Source organism: Accipiter gentilis, chromosome W (assembly GCF_929443795.1).
Source record: "Accipiter gentilis chromosome W, bAccGen1.1, whole genome shotgun sequence".
Classification (NCBI taxonomy): domain Eukaryota; kingdom Metazoa; phylum Chordata; class Aves; order Accipitriformes; family Accipitridae; genus Astur; species Astur gentilis.
The window spans coordinates 554828-574315 of record NC_064918.1 but is presented as its reverse complement, the minus strand read 5'-3'; the positions used below and the strand labels follow the sequence as shown (position 1 = coordinate 574315).

The 19488-nt window shown below is 42.1% G+C and overlaps 1 protein-coding gene across 4 annotated transcripts in view; it reads left to right on the top strand.

Moving 5' to 3' along the window:
- Positions 1-13421, top strand: part of LOC126035252 (amyloid-beta A4 precursor protein-binding family A member 1-like) — a 157435-nt gene extending 144014 nt beyond the window's left edge. For 3 of the 4 annotated variants that reach the window (XM_049793584.1, XM_049793583.1, XM_049793582.1), the window contains 5 exons: positions 4871-5050; positions 5827-6039; positions 8997-9116; positions 9753-9893; positions 10249-13421. In XM_049793584.1, coding sequence (XP_049649541.1) covers positions 4871-5050; positions 5827-6039; positions 8997-9116; positions 9753-9893; positions 10249-10320 — 726 coding nt within the window. In that variant the 3' untranslated portion in view covers positions 10321-13421. The remainder of the gene's footprint in view (positions 1-4870; positions 5051-5826; positions 6040-8996; positions 9117-9752; positions 9894-10248) is intronic. The other variant, XM_049793585.1, reaches the window with a different exon arrangement.
- Positions 13422-19488: the final 6067 nt, after the last annotated feature.

Here is a 19488-nt window from a genome sequence, read left to right as displayed (position 1 = left end):
AGGGCATTTTCATTCCACACTATGACCAGCACCCCTAAACTCCATAGTGCTTCCTGCATCCAGCACTCTGGTTATGCACAGCACTGCTCCACACTCAAGTTTCCTGCACTGCTCCCATCAGCTCTGCAGTCATGCCATGTTACTTTCCACTTGTAAACAATATGTATATCATTCCAAGTTTACCTTGATTGCCTCACAACAAAGGATTCCACTAGTCTGCTCTTATCAGTTGCTTCCTTGCGTGGCACAGAGATCAGAGCTTTCCCTTTACATGCCTTTGTTTTCCTACCCATCCATGCCTCTACCACCAGTAGCAGGTGGTAGGAGCTAGAATCATATAGTGGTTTGGGTTGGAAGGGACCTTTAAAGATCATGTAGTCCACCCCCCCTGCCATGGGCAGGGACATCTTTCACTAGATTAGCTTGCTCAAAGCCCCTTCCAACCTGACTTTGAACACTTCCAATGATGGGACATTGACACCCTGCCCCTTGACCAATATTGGCAGCGTAGACAGACTGCCAACACCCTGCCCCCTGACTGTCATCACCAGCATAGGCAGGATGCTGCCCACATTATTCATGTAAGGTATGATTCTCTCAAATCACGCTACCATTGGTGGAGCCATGGGGCGGCACAACTCTTACCCACATTCAGAAGGCATTTGCACAATTGGCTGTTGCTGCCAGATGACCCGGACACCAAGTGTCCCTGGCAGTCCACCATAGCCATGGCATCGCTTATGATCCTGTGTTTGCTATTGGTGATTGGGTGAGTTGCTGCATGGGTGTGTTGTTGCTCATCTTTCCTACTGCCTCAGTAAAGCTTTGTTTTATAACATGTTGTCAGACTCCATTACCATTTGGATCACAGGCATCCACAACTTCTCTGGACATCCTGTTCCAGTGTCTCACCGCCCTCACCGTAAAAAAATTTCTTCCTTATATCTAATCTAAATCTACCCTCTCTCAGTTTAAAACTGTTGCTCCTTGTCCTGTCACTACAGGCCCTGGTAAAAAGTCTCTCTCCATCTTTCTTATAAGCCCCCTTTATATAGTGAAAGGCTGCAATAAGGTCTCCCCAGTCTTCTTTTCTCCAGACTGCACAAGCCCAACTCTCTCAGCCTTTCTTCATAGGAGAGGTGTTCCAGCCCTCTGATCATTTTCATGGCCCTCCTCTGGACCTGCTCTAGGGACCCCAGAGCTGGATGCAGTACTCCAGGTGGGGTCTCACCAGAGCAGAGTAGAGGGGCAGAATCACCTCCCTCAACCTGCTGGCCATGCTTCTTTTGATGCAGCCCAGGATACGGTTGGCTTTCTGGGCTGCAAGCGCACACTGCCGGCTCATGTCCAATTTTTCATCCACCAGTATACCCAAGTCCTTCTCCGCAGGGCTGCTGTCAATCAATTCACCAGCCATTCTGTATTGATACTGGGGATTGCCCTGACCCAGGTGCAGGACCTTGCACTTGGCTTTGTTGAACTTCATGAGGTTTGCATGGGCCCACTCCTCAAGCCTGTCAAGGTCCTTCTGGATGGCATCCCTTCGCTCTAGTTTATCAACTGCACCACTGTCCTGGTTTCAGCTGGGATAGAGTTGGTTGTCTTCCTAGTAGCTGGTGCAGTGCTATGTTTTGAGTTCAGTATGAGAAGAATGTTGATAACACTGATGTTTTCAGTTGTTGCTAAGTAATCTTTAGTCTAAAGTCAAGGATTTTTCAGCTTCTCATGCCCAGCCAGCAAGAAAGCTGGAGGGGCACAAGAAGTTGGGATGGGACACAGCCAGGGCAGCTGACCCAAAGTGGCCAACGGGGTATTCCATACCATGTGACATCACATCTAGTATATAAACTGGGGGTGGGGGTGGGGGCAGGGGGATCACCGCTCAGGGACTAACTGGGCGTCAATTGGCGGGTGGTGAGCAATTGCACTGTGCATCATTTGTATATTCCAATCCTTTTATCATTACTGCTGTCACTTTATTGGTGTTATTATTCTCATTATTAGTTTCTTCTTTTCTGTTCTATTAAACCGTTCTTATCTCAACCCATGAGTTTCACTTCTTTTCCCAATTTTCTCCCCCATCCCACTGGGGGGGGGGGGAGGGGGGGAGTGAGTGAGCGGCTGCGTGGTGCTTAGTTGCTGGCTGGGGTTAAACCATGACAACCACTCAGCTTGGTGTCATCTGCAAACTTGCTGAGGGTGCACCCAATCCCACCATCTATGGCGTTAATGAAGATATTAAACAGTATTGGTCCCAGTATGGACCCTTGAGGGACACCACTTGTTACTGGTTTCCTCTTGGACATTGAGCCGTTGACTGTAACTCTTTGAATGCGGCCATCCAGCCAATTCCTTATCCATCTAACGGTTCATCCATCAAACCCATATCTCTCCAGTTTAGCAGCAAGAATGTTGTGGGGGTCAGTGTCAAAGGCCTTACAGAAATCTAGGTAGATCACATCCGTAGCTCTTTCCTTGTCCACTGATGCAGTCACTCCATCGTGGAAGGCTGCTAGATTAGTCAGGCATGATTTGCCCTTGTTGAAGCCATGTTGGCTGTCTCTAATCACCTCCCTATCTTCCATATGTTTCAACATAACTTCCAGGAGTATCTGTTCCATGATCTTACTGGGCATGGAGGTGAGACCGACTGGTTGGTAGTTCCTGGGGTCCTCCCTATTACCTTTTTTAAAAATGGGTGCAATATTCCCTTTTCTTCAGTCACTAGAACAGCTCACAGGGAGTAATGCAGCAGTGAGTGAAAGCTATGGAGCATCCAGTAGGTTTAGGAGCAGAGTAGCCAAGAGCAAGCTATAGGCACAGGAGAGAGCCATATAGACTAGGCAGAGTGGGCTGGAAGCCCACTGAACTTCATTGATGAAATTCAACAAGGACCAATGAGAAGTTCTTCACCTAGGGAGGAAGAAACCCTGGCCACAAAACATGCTGGGGACTGACTAAAAACAGTCCTGGGGACTGACAAAACACCCTGGAGAGCAGCTCTGCTGAAAAGGCCCTGGGGGTCTTGGCAGACAGCAATGCTGAACATGAGCCAGCAGTATGCCCTGGCAGCAAAGGCGGCCAACAGCATCCTGGGCTGGATTAAAAGGAGCATAAGCAGTAAATTGCTGGAAATTATTCTTCGTCTCTACTCAACACTCTTTAGACCACCTCTACAACACCACGTCCAGTTTTGCCCCCCCAATACAAGAAAGGCATTGACAAACTGGAGTGAGTTCAGCAGAAGGCTATCAAGATGGTCAGGGTGCTGGAGCACTTGCCCTATGAGGAGAGGCTGAGGGAACAGGGCTGGTCAGCCTGGAGAAGAGAAGGCTTCAGGGGGCCCTAACATCTGCCTTCCAATATCCATGAGGAGATCATCAAGAAGACAGAGCCAGTCTCCTCACAGTGGTGCATGGTGGGACTATGACAGCTAACAGGCATACATTGAAACAAGAAAGGTTCAGACTGGATACAAGGAAAAACTTTTTCATCATGAGGACTGTCAAGTATTGGAACAGGTTGTCCAGAGGGGTTATATAGTCTGTCCTTGAAGATTTTTCAATACCTGACTAAAAACCCTGAGTAACCTGGTATGACCTCATAGCTGATTGTTTTGAACAGGAGGTTGGACTAGACACCCTCTGAGGTCCCTTCCAACCTGAATGATTCTGTGATTGCATACCACTTCCAGTCATGTTAAGGGCTGGATCTGCTCAATGGGCCAGTTGTTTCCACCCTTTCCATACTTTATGTGTCAGTAACTTCAAACACAGTTGTAGGAATTTTAAAGGAAATCATGGGCGAGAAGGAAGAGTAGGAAATACCATAACATCACAGCATAGCTGAGGTGGGACGGCACCTCTAGAGATTGTCTAGGTGAACCCCCCATGCTCAAGCAAGGTCCACTACAACAAGATGCCCAGGACTGTGTCCAGTTGTCTCTAAGGATGGAAACTCAAACCTCTCTGGGCAACCTGTTCCAGTATTCAACCACACCCTCACAGTAAAAAAGTGTGTTCTTAGGTTTAAGTAGAATTTTCCGTGTTTCAGTTTGTGCCCATTGCCTCTTGTCCTGTCACTGGGCACCACTGAAAAGAGTCTGGCTCCATCTTCTTTACACCCTCCCATCAGCTATTTATATGTATTGATAAGATCCCTCATGAGCCTTCTCTTTTCTAGGATGAACAGTCCCAGCCCTCTCAGCCTCTCCACATGTCAGATGTTCCAGTCCCTGAATCATCTTATTGGCCCTATGCTGGACTCTCTCCAGTATGTCCATGTCTCTCTTGTACTGGGGAGCCCAGAACTGGACACAGGACTCCAGGTGTGGCCTCACCAGTGCTGAGTAGAGAGGAAGGATCACCTCCCTCGACCTGCTGGCAACACTCCTCCTAATGCAGCCCAAGATACTTTTGCCTTCTTTTAAAGGCCTTCTCATTATCTTTTAAAATGCTGTTGTGTGTTTTCTATAAGGTGTTTTTATTTTTTATTGATGGCTTGCCTTTGTGCCAGAGGTGAAAACTAGTATAGGTGAGAGCTCAAGTTCTCCCTCTGGAGTCTCAATTTCAAGTAATGCAATGGGTATACCTTTATGTTGGCAGTAGTTAGCTGTGAAAGGAAGGCTTTACTTGTGTTTCTTATGTGTAGTTACTTGTTCAGCTGGGTTCACTGCATGGATGACTATGCTGACATTCTGTTTTGCTTTTTTTTAATTATTACTTCAGGTTCATTTTTTTAAAAAATTATTACAGTTCCTTAATTGTAGGCATGAACCATTTTGCAGAATGTTTATAACAGAGAAAGTGTCAGTGAATGAAATCATCAGAATGTTTGATGTTCTTCTTTTCTTCTTTGGGAATTACTACAGGCACAGCTGATTGCACAGTCTATAGGTCAAGCATTTAGCGTGGCCTACCAGGAATTTCTGAGGGCAAATGGAATCAATCCAGAAGACCTAAGCCAGAAGGAATATAGTGACTTGCTCAATACCCAGGACATGTACAATGATGACCTGATTCATTTTTCCAAATCTGAAAACTGCAAAGATGTATGTGTCTGCTTTTTTTCCATAACACCATTAAGCTCATGTATCCTGAGTTCAGGCCTGTACTGGCAACAATTAGAAAAATATTAGTGCCTCCAATAAATAACCTCACTGAGGTAATTTCTATCCTTCGCAGTAGGTTTATCCTGTGGGCAATTCTGTTTTAAGAGCAAAGCAGTGAACTCTAAATTTATCAGTAGTTGAATGATTTACTGTCTCTGTGTGTTCTTTTTACCAAACAATTTTCACATTTGAGACATTACATGTCAGTGAAGTGGATATACAGTAGACAATATAAAATTTTTTGAGGCACTGAGATTGATAAGAGTGGTTGACCCCAGATCTTAAAAGGCTATATATTTGCTGCTGATATTATTAATAAAGATGAAGTAGTGTAACACTGCAACACATGGGTAACTGTTTCTGAAAACACAGTCACAAGTACCTTAAATCCCTCCTTGACTTAGTTCTGTCCACCAAAGTCCATCATGCCAGGGTTTCTTCTATACCAGCTCCCTCCAGCCATATGAACACGAGTTTTATTGGGGGGGGGGGATTTTGAATTAAAGAAAATCTCTAGTTTTAATGTTATTTGATGGTTGAAGGCATTTAAACTGTGTTAAAATATATACCCTATTGTGTTTTGCCTTTGAATAAGAAAGGCATTTTGCAAATGAGAAGCCTGTGTTTGTTTATATGGAAACATATGGGGGGTGGGATCATCAGTTCCATAGATGAGAAAAAAGCTTTTGTTTGAAACTCTCTTTCTTATGATTCAGGTTTACATTGAAAAGCAAAAGGGAGAAATTCTAGGTGTAGTGATTGTGGAATCTGGCTGGGGATCCATTTTGCCTACAGTTATCATAGCCAACATGATGCATGGAGGACCAGCAGAGAAGTCTGGGAAACTAAATATAGGGGACCAGATCATGTCAATTAATGGGACCAGTTTGGTTGGCTTACCACTCTCAACATGCCAGAGCATTATAAAGGTACAGAGAATATTCCTGGATATTACATGTTTTAAAACCTTTATTGGAGTAGTGGGAGAGCAAAAAGTATAGAACTATTTGTTGTTTGTTAACTCTGATCTTGTGCATTTTATAGCAGTTTCCTTTTGATGACCTTAAAGTAGAGGGAAAATTCTGTTTTACCTATTTTCTGAGCCCTAAGAAGGGAGCTATGCATTTAGCTGCTTAGACCAGGGCATGGTGCAGGACTTCAGGCCCCAGGGGAATATTTGGATCCAGAAGGAAGATGTCTGTTACTATCTGGAGGCGCCTAAACCCCATAGGACAGTCTGAGACACAGGTGCCTAAAATCTGCTTTGGTGCATTTTTAGCCATTTAAATGATTGCTGTGATCTAGTTTCTAGAGAACTGAGTCATTTTTTTAAAAGCTTGGGGTTTTAAAACATATTTTAACATTTTTCTAAACTTTGAATTTAAAAGAAAAATTAAGCCTATTTATTTTCTGTAGAAACAACTTGAGTGTATTGGAAAGTATAATGTTTCTTTGTACTTGGCTAAATGGTGGGATTTTTTAATTGGAAGAACTTTCTTTTAATTCACATGAGAGCATGTAAATGCAAAAAGCAGGCGAGTCAACTGGAAATGAAGAGCCTCTCGGGTAGATGCAACATACAAGAGAATGGGTATTTAAACATCAAAGTTTCAGGAGGGGGAAGGTGCAACCTTTGAGAATGTTGGAAATTCAGCTAAATTGTCTTCTGGGTTACCTATTAAAGTAGTCAATCACCACAGAACTGCTGCATATTGTAGCATGTAGACATGCAATGTAATGCTATATATGACTATAGAAATCCTTCTGTGTCCCCTGCTGGGTAGTGGTGTTCTGCAGTAAAAAAATGTTTGTTTAGTAATTCACAAAATAAGTATGTCTTTGTTGCCCATGGATTCCTTTCTTAATGCTTGAGCTAAAAAATTCGCTATAAGGATCTGATATTCTGGTTTCTGAAAATGTAAACACTGTGGACTGACAAGTAATAGATATTTAAGTCTCTGAGACGAACCATTCTGGATTCAGTGAATTCAAATGATATCTTGTGAATACCGTATATTAAAACCTTGGTAACAGCACTCTTTTTTTTTTTTTTTCCCTGAAGCAGAAAAACCCCTCAGGTATCTCTGTGCCAACTTCAGTGGAACAAAGCTCACCACCCTTCATGTTATCAGCTTTGTCATACTTGTTTTCTATCCCACATGAGTTTTATTTCTAAAACTGATGTATGCTTTTCTCATACAGATGGACTTTTGCTGTGATGCATTAAGAATCTTCTGTACTTTCTCAAAATGAAAACAATCAAAAAGCTAGCTTTGCTGTCTCCTGCCTTTAGAGGCCTTTCTACTCCTTTTTCATGGACACATGAGGCTGTTGTCAGAGGAACTGCTAACCATTTATCTTTCTGTTAAGAAGGTAGTCAATGCATGTGCAGGTCTTTATAGCCATGCATCTAGAACTGTTTATGTAACATTTTTGGATAACACAAATGAACCCCCAAATGAAACATCAGTCACCCAAGTATATATTTCAATGTTACAGAAATATAAGACTGTAAACTTTTTTAGTATGCTATAAGGACTCCTATGAAAAGATAAGCATTTTATATAGATGAGGAGAATATCTTGCAAGTACTTCACACAAGGTTATTTTTAAATTAGAGATGTAAGCCTTGTTACTAATTGACTATAAACCATTTACAAACTGACAGATCTAGGAAGAAACTTTCCATATGTGATGGTTATTCCCCAATTGTATTATGCTACTTATGTCTTTTTCAGAAGCATCTGGTGCTAACTACTATCAGAAACAGATTCAGGGACTGTGCAACTGTCATGTCCAGGCAGTTAGAAGCATTGACTTTTCATCCCAGCAGAATGTCAGTCTCAAGTCAGTACCAAGTCTAGAGTTAGGCTCAACAAAATCAACAGCAGTAAACTGCATGTAGAGACATCAGTATATTACCTTAGCTGTAATAGGAGTTATTTTCTGGATGAAATCCTAGTCTTGTTGAAGTCAGTGGCAGGCAACCCATTGTTTTCAATGGGACCCATATTTGACTTTGTGCATATGAAAGAAATTCAAAAGCAGGTGTTGGAATTGATAAACGTTAACATGATTGAAGCTTGAAGCTACAATACTCTCTACATAGCATCTCTTTCCCATATAGGTTCTGTTTATTGAAGGCTAAATGTGTGTAAATGCAACATTTAAGGGTAATGTGTGCTCAGTTCTATATGTTGTATAGAAAAGAGTAATCTAACACTGGAGTTGGATTTATCTACAAGAAACAGCTCTGAACGCTTGAATATGTGTAATGGTCAGACTCTACAGTTATCTCCACTTTTATGTTTGGGTTTTCCTTCTTCATTTAGTTCTTCTGGTAGCAAAGATTTAACAGTGAGTGTGATAAATCCAGTTTTGAAGGGAGGGGTAATGTAAATGTGAGTATTGCTTATACATGGACTTGACGTTTGCATTACAGAATTGAATATAACTACACCAGGAAAGCCACTTATTTGTAACTATCTATCTTAGCTGCATATTTTAAATTTCATTTCCCAGCCAGAATGTTTGGCAGTTTTCTGGTCAACTGCATAGACCTGCTTTTTATTTCCTTTGCTTCCTTTAGAACAATAATTTCTGTTCTCAAATGAAGAAATTGCTAACAGGAAGCTAGATTTCTTAAAATAACCACATCAGCTTCTTGACAAGAAGAGGTTTATACTACATCATTCAATTCACTGAGCATCCTGTTGCTTGTGTCTGGTATTCAGGAATCCTGTTTCATAATGATACATACAAAGAACTGCTTATTCAGGGCTATTCCCATGTTAACATTCTAAATATTGTTTTTCCTAGTGCTCATGTTAAATTGTTTCACCCCATCTTTGTCAGCATTTTTCATGGTGATGGTTATTTTTTGCAGGGTTTGAAAAACCAAGCCCAAGTTAAACTGAATGTAGTTAGATGTCCTCCGGTAACCACAGTCTTGATCAGGAGACCTGACCTCAGATACCAGTTAGGCTTCAGTGTACAGAATGGGATTGTAAGTAGCTTCCATACTTTCTGGTGATGCTTTTACATATGTTAAAGTTTACATATGTAATGAATTGTATTTTTTCCCTCACTGCCACAGGGTCTCAGTACACATTTTAAGTCTAAGATATAAAAGCTGAACTGGTTATTCATCTGACTTTTTTCCCAGTCAAAAGTAGGAAAAGAAACTTTATTTCATAGCTTTAGAATCAATCAGAGGAGTAAAAAGGCTGGTTTAGGTTAAAGAAACAAAAGTGTATGGAGAAGGCTGCTTTCAGTCTTTATCATTTGTGCCTCTGACCAAACCATTGTATGTGGTCTCAAAAGAAAGAGTCTGTCTTTGACTCTCTCTTAATCCAAGATTTATGTACTTTGAACTTTTTGTAAACTATGGTGCTTCATACACTTAAATTTTTAAACCAGGAAGTAACAAGTATAATATGGATAGCTTTTGGTGGATGGTTTCTTTGGCTTTTGGAAGAGAATGTGTAGTACTCAATTGCTAATAAATGTTACTTTGAATCAGCGATCCACTACATTTTAGACTTTGTTGCAAACAAATTTATTTAAATACTGAATTATCGTTTGTGGTCAAAAGCCTCTGTTCCATATCAAAACTGCGATAATTTTGTCCTTTCCCTTCCAGATCTGTAGCCTTATGAGAGGAGGTATAGCAGAGCGAGGAGGAGTGCGAGTTGGTCATCGTATCATTGAAATCAATGGGCAGAGTGTTGTAGCAACACCTCATGAGAAAACTGTTCACATTCTCTCAAATGCTGTTGGTGAGGTAGGAGCAAGCAGCGTGCCTAGACAGTATTGCATATTTCTTCATCATTGCCTCTTTTGGATTGTTACTGTTCAAACATAAATACTAGAAGTGAGAACCACCAAGGGTTTTTTTATTATTGAAGTGTCCACAACTTCAGATAAAATTGAGATGGTTGGTAGATACTCAACACCTTAGAGAATCCTTTTTCCCCAGACCTTAGTATGGATATGAAAATTCTTAGGCTTTCCCTTTCTCTTCTGTCCTATGTTACCTCAGCTAGTTTCTTCCCTAGTGTTCCCTAGGCTATGGGCTCTCATGGTTTTGGTAGCATGCCTAATAGGAGTATTGATTAACACATCTTATTACCTTCTAGATTCATATGAAGACAATGCCAGCTGCTATGTACAGACTGTTGACTGCACAAGAGCAACCAGTTTATATCTAAGGCTGACACCTCATCTTTACAACATGCATGAAGGATAGTTTTCCTCATTACTGTTTCTGTTTCTAGTGCTGCATTTGTGTCCACAGATACATTTCTCTCTCTCCCCAACATTTGCTGTGTATAGAGGGGGAGGGAAAATATAGCCATGAGACATTTTGGTTGCATCTCTATACAAGTAAAGCTTTATGCAACTCCACACACAGAGTAAATAGCAGCAGCAGCAGCAGTGTCCATGGTAAGATTCACAAAAAGAAGACTTACATGCCTATGAAGAATGAGTAACTGATGCTGTCATAAAACCCATTGTACAAATGCACACCCTTTAATTTCTGTTCTTCAGTAAGTAGAACCCCAAAAGGTGCTCTGTAAGTTGGTACAGACAATGCAATTTTGATGTGTTTCAGCAAATAATTCAGGAGACATGATTTTTTGCAGTTGGGTCCCCCAGGTTTCTAATTTTTAAAATACTTCTTTTTCAAATGCAATGTGTCTTTTATATGCCTATTTCAGAGGTTAAATAAGGGGGGGGGGAGTGATCCCTAAATATCCAGCAAGAGTAATATTGAGGGGCTCTGCTGAGAAGCTATACTTTCTAAGCTCTTAATTACAGATTTGGTGCACACAACTGTGTGCTTGTGTATACTGACATTTTTAAATTGTGCTTGATATTTATGAAGCTTGAAAATAATAGGTCTGCACACTGTTCTAAGTAATTTTGTTACACTGAGCCAGTTTAAAAGTATTTTTTGTTGAAAGATGTCTAGTTTTATTGACATTTTTCTTTAGACATAGATAAATGGGACAAGTAAAGGTAAGGTGGGAATACATTTATTTATTTATTATATAAGTTAATTTGTGATTTTTTTTTCCATATGACGCTTAGAGGATGTGTGAGTACTATATGGATTTGTATGAAGAAGATATGTAGAGATGAATGAAATGCAGGATTTGATTGGTCTATAACTTATATCAGGGACAAAGGGGAAAAACAGTAAAAGAATAAAACAGCTGATGGCTCTTTTTCCTCGAGAAGAAAATATTCCATTTTGTGTAGCTACATTCTGTCTGTACTGCATACTGCTGTGTACACTGAATTTGAACCATATATTTAGACCAGGCTGATGCCTTGAATCTTCTGAAAGCAACAGTTTCTTCTGTGTCTTATTGTGATGTAAAGGCTCAGTGTGATTAAAAACAAGACCAGAATACATATGGGGGAAAAAATAAATCCCATCTTTTTCACTTGAAAAATGGTGTGATGCTTATAGCCATTAGTTTCTCAATTACTGTGGAATGGACTGTGCAGTGCATTGTGTTTGGAGACTAGTAATAATACCTGGACTTTATTCCAGAGATTTCATGGATGTGTGTGTACATATGCACACTTCTGTTGATGAGAGCCATGAAAACTCTGTTTTTATCTGAGCACTTGGTTTCCATCTGTGGTCAGAAGTTTATTGATGCCTTTCAGAAACCACAGACATACATGGGCTGAACAGAGAGAGAGAAAATAAGCTTTATATTTCAATGGGCAGTAAAGGAGATAATGGAACAGAGTATAAGCTATTGTAGTAAGTGAATACATTTTAGTTTGAAAGTAGTGTACAATGACTTGATTTACTGCAGTTCTTGTTGTTGCATAATTTAATCTCGAACTCTGGAATAGCAGATTTTGCAAGCAAATGGTATTCGCATTCCAGGTTAGTATTTACCTCTGCTATCAGACTGATGTAAATAGATTGTGAATGACTTGTGATTATAGTTTTTAATTGTAGACATCTGGCTTATGGAGATAATTTGAAATTTTTCATAACTTCTTATAAATATAGTAATCTATCTAAATATGATATATAACCATATACTGTTTAGTAGGTTATATACAGTGCAGCCTTTCCATAAGTTGCCTGAGGAAACTCAACAGTCTTGAAGACAGTTATCACACTTCTGATTCCTTCTGTGTTTTACACCTTCAACTTCACTTGTTTTTGTGGTTCTGTCCAACTCATGTTGAGGGGTCTTCCCATTGACTTCAGTGGGAGATGAAGAAAACCTAAGCACACAAAAAATTGAATCATTAAAAACAAGGTTGTTTTCCTGCAATCAAGCTTATACCTAGTTATAAGCACCTGAGTACCTAACATGTTGACTTCATGGTGAACAGATGCTTAAAGCTAAGCATGTGAATGCTTGTAGGATTGGAGCCTAGTGAAGAATCTTCATTGTTCCAATTAATTGTAATATGTGTATAAGATTTCTACACTGGGAAGTTTCCAGTGTGCAATCCTGATAAGTCTTGTAAATAATCCCAACATTTTAGTTTGCAAAAGTAAAGATAGTTGGAAGAAAAATGAGCTCAAAAGGAAGAGTTGGCAATTTTCTACAGTAGTGCAGTAGTTTAATAGATTAAATGTGTGAATTCTCCATGGATTCAAAAGAATAAACTGCCATTTTATATTCCTTCTTCTCTAAAAGGTCTGAAAAGTTTTTCCCCTCTTCACTATTTCATATATTCTTATTAATGCTTCAGTGTTTACATTAAGGAGGAAACATCCTTTTTATTTTTATTAGCAAGTTTCCCCACTTATTTTGAATCTTGTTTGATTTGAGATTTGGTTGGAATTTCCAGATTTGTTTTCTGTGGTTTTTCCTTAATTTTCTAAATGAAATCAGTTTCTGAAGATGGCAATGTGCATGAGATCTCTTGTACATACTTTGTGCAGTACTCAGACTCTCTTGTATTATTGTTCTGTAAAAAGGTTGAATAGGAATTATTATAAAGTATTGGGAAAAGTATAGTATTGTATTTGTAATGATATTGTTCTTTGTAAACACTGAATTTGGTGATCTCTCTCTATATAAATGAGCCTAGAATGTGAGCCTGCACATCTGAATGTAATTCCTCCATTGTTTTTTGTCACAGGTCTTTGACCCTTTCTCTGTATTGGAGCTGCAATGGTTTCATTTGGGGAGGGAACGAGTTTGGGTTGAGGGGGAGTTGCCATCTATTTTATTGTGATGTATTTACTGTGCTACATTATTTAGCAGAGCACTAATGTCTATAAGAATTGCAACAATAAAATACAGAACAAAAATACCTCAGACAAGGCTAAGAGTTTGCTGATAATAATTTAGAAAGTGGCTTGCCAAAATTGAATGAATGTATGCTAAGAAGGTGTCCAAATTTATCTTCTGCCACTTAATCTGCAGTAATGTATATGTGCATCTGTGGCAGTACACACACACACACACACACCCCCAACAGGAAACAAAACTTCTCCAGGCAGGGAGGAGAGGGGAAAAAACCCCAAACCCTAGAGGCTGCAGGTTGAAAATTGAACTGACCAATCCGACACACGCCAGGTACATGGAAGTGTTGACCTTTCTGTCAATGGGGATTAAAATGACCACAGATCAGATTCAACGGGGGTATAAACAGGGCCCCGCTGGAGGACATTTTGAGTCAGTCAGTCCTCCTCGGAGCGGCGGGTCTGCAGTCGGGGACTCCCCCTTCGGTCAGGTCGCTGCCCTAGGTAACTCCTCAAGGGAGAGCGCCCTCATCTTTTAGGTGAGTGATATGCGCATTTTGAGTCATCATTTTAAATCTTAAGAATTCTTAAGTTGGCTGTGTAGTACTAATTCCCCTTACACCATTGAGCCTGTGGTTTACAAATGTTACCAGAGTTCTAACTTTTTACTGAAGAATAAATCTGAGCTTTAACACCTGTTGGATTTGATTGTGCGTGCCCCCGTAACAGCATCTGCAGAATCAAACACATGATATTAACTATGTATTTAAAACAGCATTGTTTTAGGGTAATAAATGACACAACTGCTCCTAAAATATATCAGTTACTTAGCTAAGGTTGTGTCCTAGCTTTCGTTTTTAATTATTGCCACATGTGGATCTTTCCATAAATATGTTCACTATTTAAATATGCAATGCATGTGGCAGAAATGTTATTTCATGGTGTAACTTTAAATATGTTTTTCACTTATAAAACAGCATGGTGGGTTGACCACAGCCAGCAGCAAAACACCCACCCAGACTCTTGCTCATTGCCTTCTCCTATGGGATGGGGAGAAAACAGAAGGAAGTCAAGAAGACTCATGGACTGAGAAAATAACAATTTAATAGGGAAAGCAAAAGCTGCATGTGCAAGCAAAGCAAATAGAGGAATTCATTCGCTACTTCCCTTCAGCAGGCAGATGTCCAGCCACTTCCTGGAAAGCAGGGCCTCAGTACATGTAACAATTCCTTGGGAAGACAAACGCCATAACCACAACTGTCCTCCCCTTCCTCCTCCTTTCCCTGAGCTTGTACTGCTGAACATGACATCATATGGTATGGAATAGCCCTTTGGTGAGTTTGGGTCAGCTGTCCTGGCTGTGTTCCCTCCCAAACTCTTGCCCAGCCCCACTCTACTTGATGGGGGCAGGGGGGGAGAAGAAGAGAAAAAACCTTGATGCTGTTCAAGCACTACTCAGCAATAACCAAAACACTGCTGTGCTATCAACACTGTTTTAGCCACAAATGAAAAGCATAGCAGCATACAGGCTGCTATGAAGAAAGTTAACGCCAAACCATACAGACCCAGTACAGTTTCATGCCTATACTACTAATTACTAATCTAGCAGCCTTCCACGATGGAGTGACTGCATCAGTGGACAAGGAAAGAGCTACGGATGTGATCTACCTAGATTTCTGTAAGGCCTTTGACACTGACCCCCACAACATTCTTGCTGCTAAACTGGAGAGATATGGGTTTGATGGATGAACCGTTAGATGGATAAGGAATTGGCTGGATGGCCGCATTCAAAGAGTTACAGTCAACGGCTCAATGTCCAAGAGGAAACCAGTAACAAGTGGTGTCCCTCAAGGGTCCATACTGGGACCAATACTGTTTAATATCTTCATTAACGCCATAGATGGTGGGATTGGGTGCACCCTCAGCAAGTTTGCAGATGACACCAAGCTGAGTGGTTGTCATGGTTTAACCCCAGCCAGCAACTAAGCACCACGCAGCCGCTCACTCACTCCCCCCCTCCCCCCCCCCCAGTGGGATGGGGGAGAAAATTGGGAAAAGAAGTGAAACTCATGGGTTGAGATAAGAACGGTTTAATAGAACAGAAAAGAAGAAACTAATAATGAGAATAATAACACCAATAAAGTGACAGCAGTAATGATAAAAGGATTGGAATATACAAATGATGCACAGTGCAATTGCTCACCACCCGCCAATTGACGCCCAGTTAGTCCCTGAGCGGTGATCCCCCTGCCCCCACCCCCACCCCCAGTTTATATACTAGATGTGATGTCACATGGTATGGAATACCCCGTTGGCCACTTTGGGTCAGCTGCCCTGGCTGTGTCCCATCCCAACTTCTTGTGTCCCTCCAGCTTTCTTGCTGGCTGGGCATGAGAAGCTGAAAAATCCTTGACTTTAGACTAAAGATTACTTAGCAACAACTGAAAACATCAGTGTTATCAACATTCTTCTCATACTGAACTCAAAACATAGCACTGCACCAGCTACTAGGAAGACAACCAACTCTATCCCAGCTGAAACCAGGACAGTGGTGCAGTTGATAAACTAGAGCGAAGGGATGCCATCCAGAAGGACCTTGACAGGCTTGAGGAGTGGGCCCATGCAAACCTCATGAAGTTCAACAAAGCCAAGTGCAAGGTCCTGCACCTGGGTCAGGGCAATCCCCAGTATCAATACAGAATGGCTGGTGAATTGATTGACAGCAGCCCTGCGGAGAAGGACTTGGGTATACTGGTGGATGAAAAATTGGACATGAGCCGGCAGTGTGCGCTTGCAGCCCAGAAAGCCAACCGTATCCTGGGCTGCATCAAAAGAAGCATGGCCAGCAGGTTGAGGGAGGTGATTCTGCCCCTCTACTCTGCTCTGGTGAGACCCCACCTGGAGTACTGCATCCAGCTCTGGGGTCCCTAGAGCAGGTCCAGAGGAGGGCCATGAAAATGATCAGAGGGCTGGAACACCTCTCCTATGAAGAAAGGCTGAGAGAGTTGGGCTTGTGCAGTCTGGAGAAAAGAAGACTGGGGAGACCTTATTGCAGCCTTTCACTATATAAAGGGGGCTTATAAGAAAGATGGAGAGAGACTTTTTACCAGGGCCTGTAGTGACAGGACAAGGAGCAACAGTTTTAAACTGAGAGAGGGTAGATTTAGATTAGATATAAGGAAGAAATTTTTTTACGGTGAGGGCGGTGAGACACTGGAACAGGATGTCCAGAGAAGTTGTGGATGCCTGTGATCCAAATGGTAATGGAGTCTGACAACATGTTATAAAACAAAGCTTTACTGAGGCAGTAGGAAAGATGAGCAACAACACACCCATGCAGCAACTCACCCAATCACCAATAGCAAACACAGGATCATAAGCGATGCCATGGCTATGGTGGACTGCCAGGGACACTTGGTGTCCGGGTCATCTGGCAGCAACAGCCAATTGTGCAAATGCCTTCTGAATGTGGGTAAGAGTTGTGCCGCCCCATGGCTCCACCAATGGTAGCGTGATTTGAGAGAATCATACCTTACATGAATAATGTGGGCAGCATCCTGCCTATGCTGGTGATGACAGTCAGGGGGCAGGGTGTTGGCAGTCTGTCTACGCTGCCAATATTGGTCAAGGGGCAGGGTGTCAATGTCCCATCATTGGAAGTGTTCAAAGTCAGGTTGGAAGGGGCTTTGAGCAAGCTAATCTAGTGAAAGATGTCCCTGCCCATGGCAGGGGGGGTGGACTACATGATCTTTAAAGGTCCCTTCCAACCCAAACCATTCTATGATTCTATAAGACTGAAGATTTTAATGAGCTAATATAAAATAGTGCAAATGAAATCTGGTTTATTGATGGAAACTCTATATGCTTTGAGGGAAAACAATGCATTGGTTATGAAGCTCAACATGAATAAGGATAAAGTACAGTTAACACTACCAGGCAGACATTTGATTAGGACAAGAAGGGATGTAAATCAGGTGATGGAAATCTCATTTTAAATAAGAAGTGTTGGGTGTAGTGATCCTGATCAGGAGACCATTGAGGAGTTAGTGAGCCACATAATAGTTAACCTGAGTCGGTCCAGGCTTGTGCTGTGCTGCATGTACAGCTTGGCCTTCAGGGCTGTGTTGTTGTAGTAGGTTGACCCTGGCTGAATGACAGGTGCCCACTCAAGCTGTTTTATCACTCCACCTCCTCAACTGGACAGGGGCAAGAAAATATAACAAAAGTCTCAAAGGTCAATGTCACATCCCAATTTCTCAGGACGACTCAGGTTTGCTGATTCCCAGGTCAGGATTAAGGTGAAATGACACCAGGGATCCTTTAACTCACAAAACTCAACTTTTATTCACTCACCACAAAAATTGGCATGAAACTACGTCAGTAAACTGTGAAACATGTGCTAACCATACATCACCAAACATATACTACAGGCCTTACTTATTTGGGGATCAGTTCGGGGAAGACAATAAGGAGAGCCCTCCTGCTGAGTCACAAGGTTCAAAGTGGACCCCCTTGCTTTCTAGACTCCCTCTCAGTGAAGAGCCTAGGGGTGGCTGGATCTACTCCTAGTCCCAGACTTGGTCAATGGTTTATGTAAATTAAGGGATAAAGTGTAGGGATTACAGGAAAAAAAAAAAAAAGAGAGACAAGAGAAAGATTTCCCCAGTCGAGATCCATTATTGGTTCAGTCAGCCAACATACCCAGTTCCAATGGACTTGCACACCTGGGACTTCAGTTTGTGTCCTTTTATCATCCCTGCCCCTCCTTTGGGCGGGCACTCAAACTCATTAGGCTAATTAGGTGTCACGAGCAGTTTGTGAGCCTTTGGAAAATGGGTCCATGGGCTTGGGGGTCGTTTGTGGAGTAACATCCCCTTCCCTGCAGACATGACCATTGTTTGATCTTTGGCCATACATGGTGAGCTGTCCTGCTCAGCATATCAGAACAGCATATTAGAACACGGAGCTGTGCACCCTCTGGCATGCCCTCCTCACCTGTTGCTTATCTGTGCTGATTGGCTTCTTTTCACCTGTGGTTTCTTGCTATACAGGGTTCGTTGTTATGCAGAGTTCGTCGTTAAGCAGAACTTGCCCCGCCACAAAGTTTCAGACATTAACTCTTTCAGTCTCTCACAGTCGAGATAAGGACAGGGAGAGATCACTCCACCAATTACCGTCACGGGCAAAACAGACCCGATTTGGGGAAAACTAATTTATTACCAATCTGTAGGGTTTGGCGTTCGGAAGATCTCGCGATGTCACGGAAAGACAGAGGGTTAGTCGCAGCCCTATGACGCATCTATAATCCCGCCTACCCTTGTTAGCATAAAAGGAATTAACTGCACAATAAAAGGCAGAAGTTGGTGTTCATACTGTGTGTGTTATCTGTCTCTTTCCCTGGTCCGGGCCGACCAGTGATCTGATCGCGGCACCTTGATATGTAACGAACGCTACATAATGGTGACCCCGACGTGATCGGTCGCATAGGCGATGATGGATCTTGCGCAAATGATTAAGGTATTAAAGGTATTGGCTGATGAGGTGGTGTATTGGGTCTGGCTGAGATGGAGTTAGTACTCCCTATAGCAGCCCTCATAGCACTGTGCTCTGCAGCTCTGTAGCTAGAAAGGTGTTGATAACACACCAGTGTTTTGGCTACTGCTGAGCAGTGCTGGCACAGCATCAAGGCTGTCTCTCCAACATTTTTGCCCTCCCCTCAATGGCAGGCTGGGGCAGGGCAAGATCTTGGGACGGGACATAACCAGGACAGCTGACCTAAACTAACCAAACAGATATTCCATACCATATGACGTCAGCTCAGATATAAAAGCTAAGTGAAGGGAGACGGATGGGGGGGCATTTTTGTCTTCCGGAGCAAGCACTACACGTACTGGAGCCCTGCTTCCCAGGAAGTGGCCAGACATCGCCTGCTGATGGGAAGTAGAGAGTAACATCATTTGTTTTTTCTTTGCTTTCGCGCGCGACCTTTGCTATCATTTTATTAAACTGCCCTTATCTTGACCCACGAGCCTTTCGTTATATTTTTCTCTCCCCCGTTCCAGCTGAGGAGGGGGAGTGATAGAGCGGCTTTGGTGGGCACCTGGCATCCAACCAGGGTCAACCCACCACAGGTGGGTGCCCG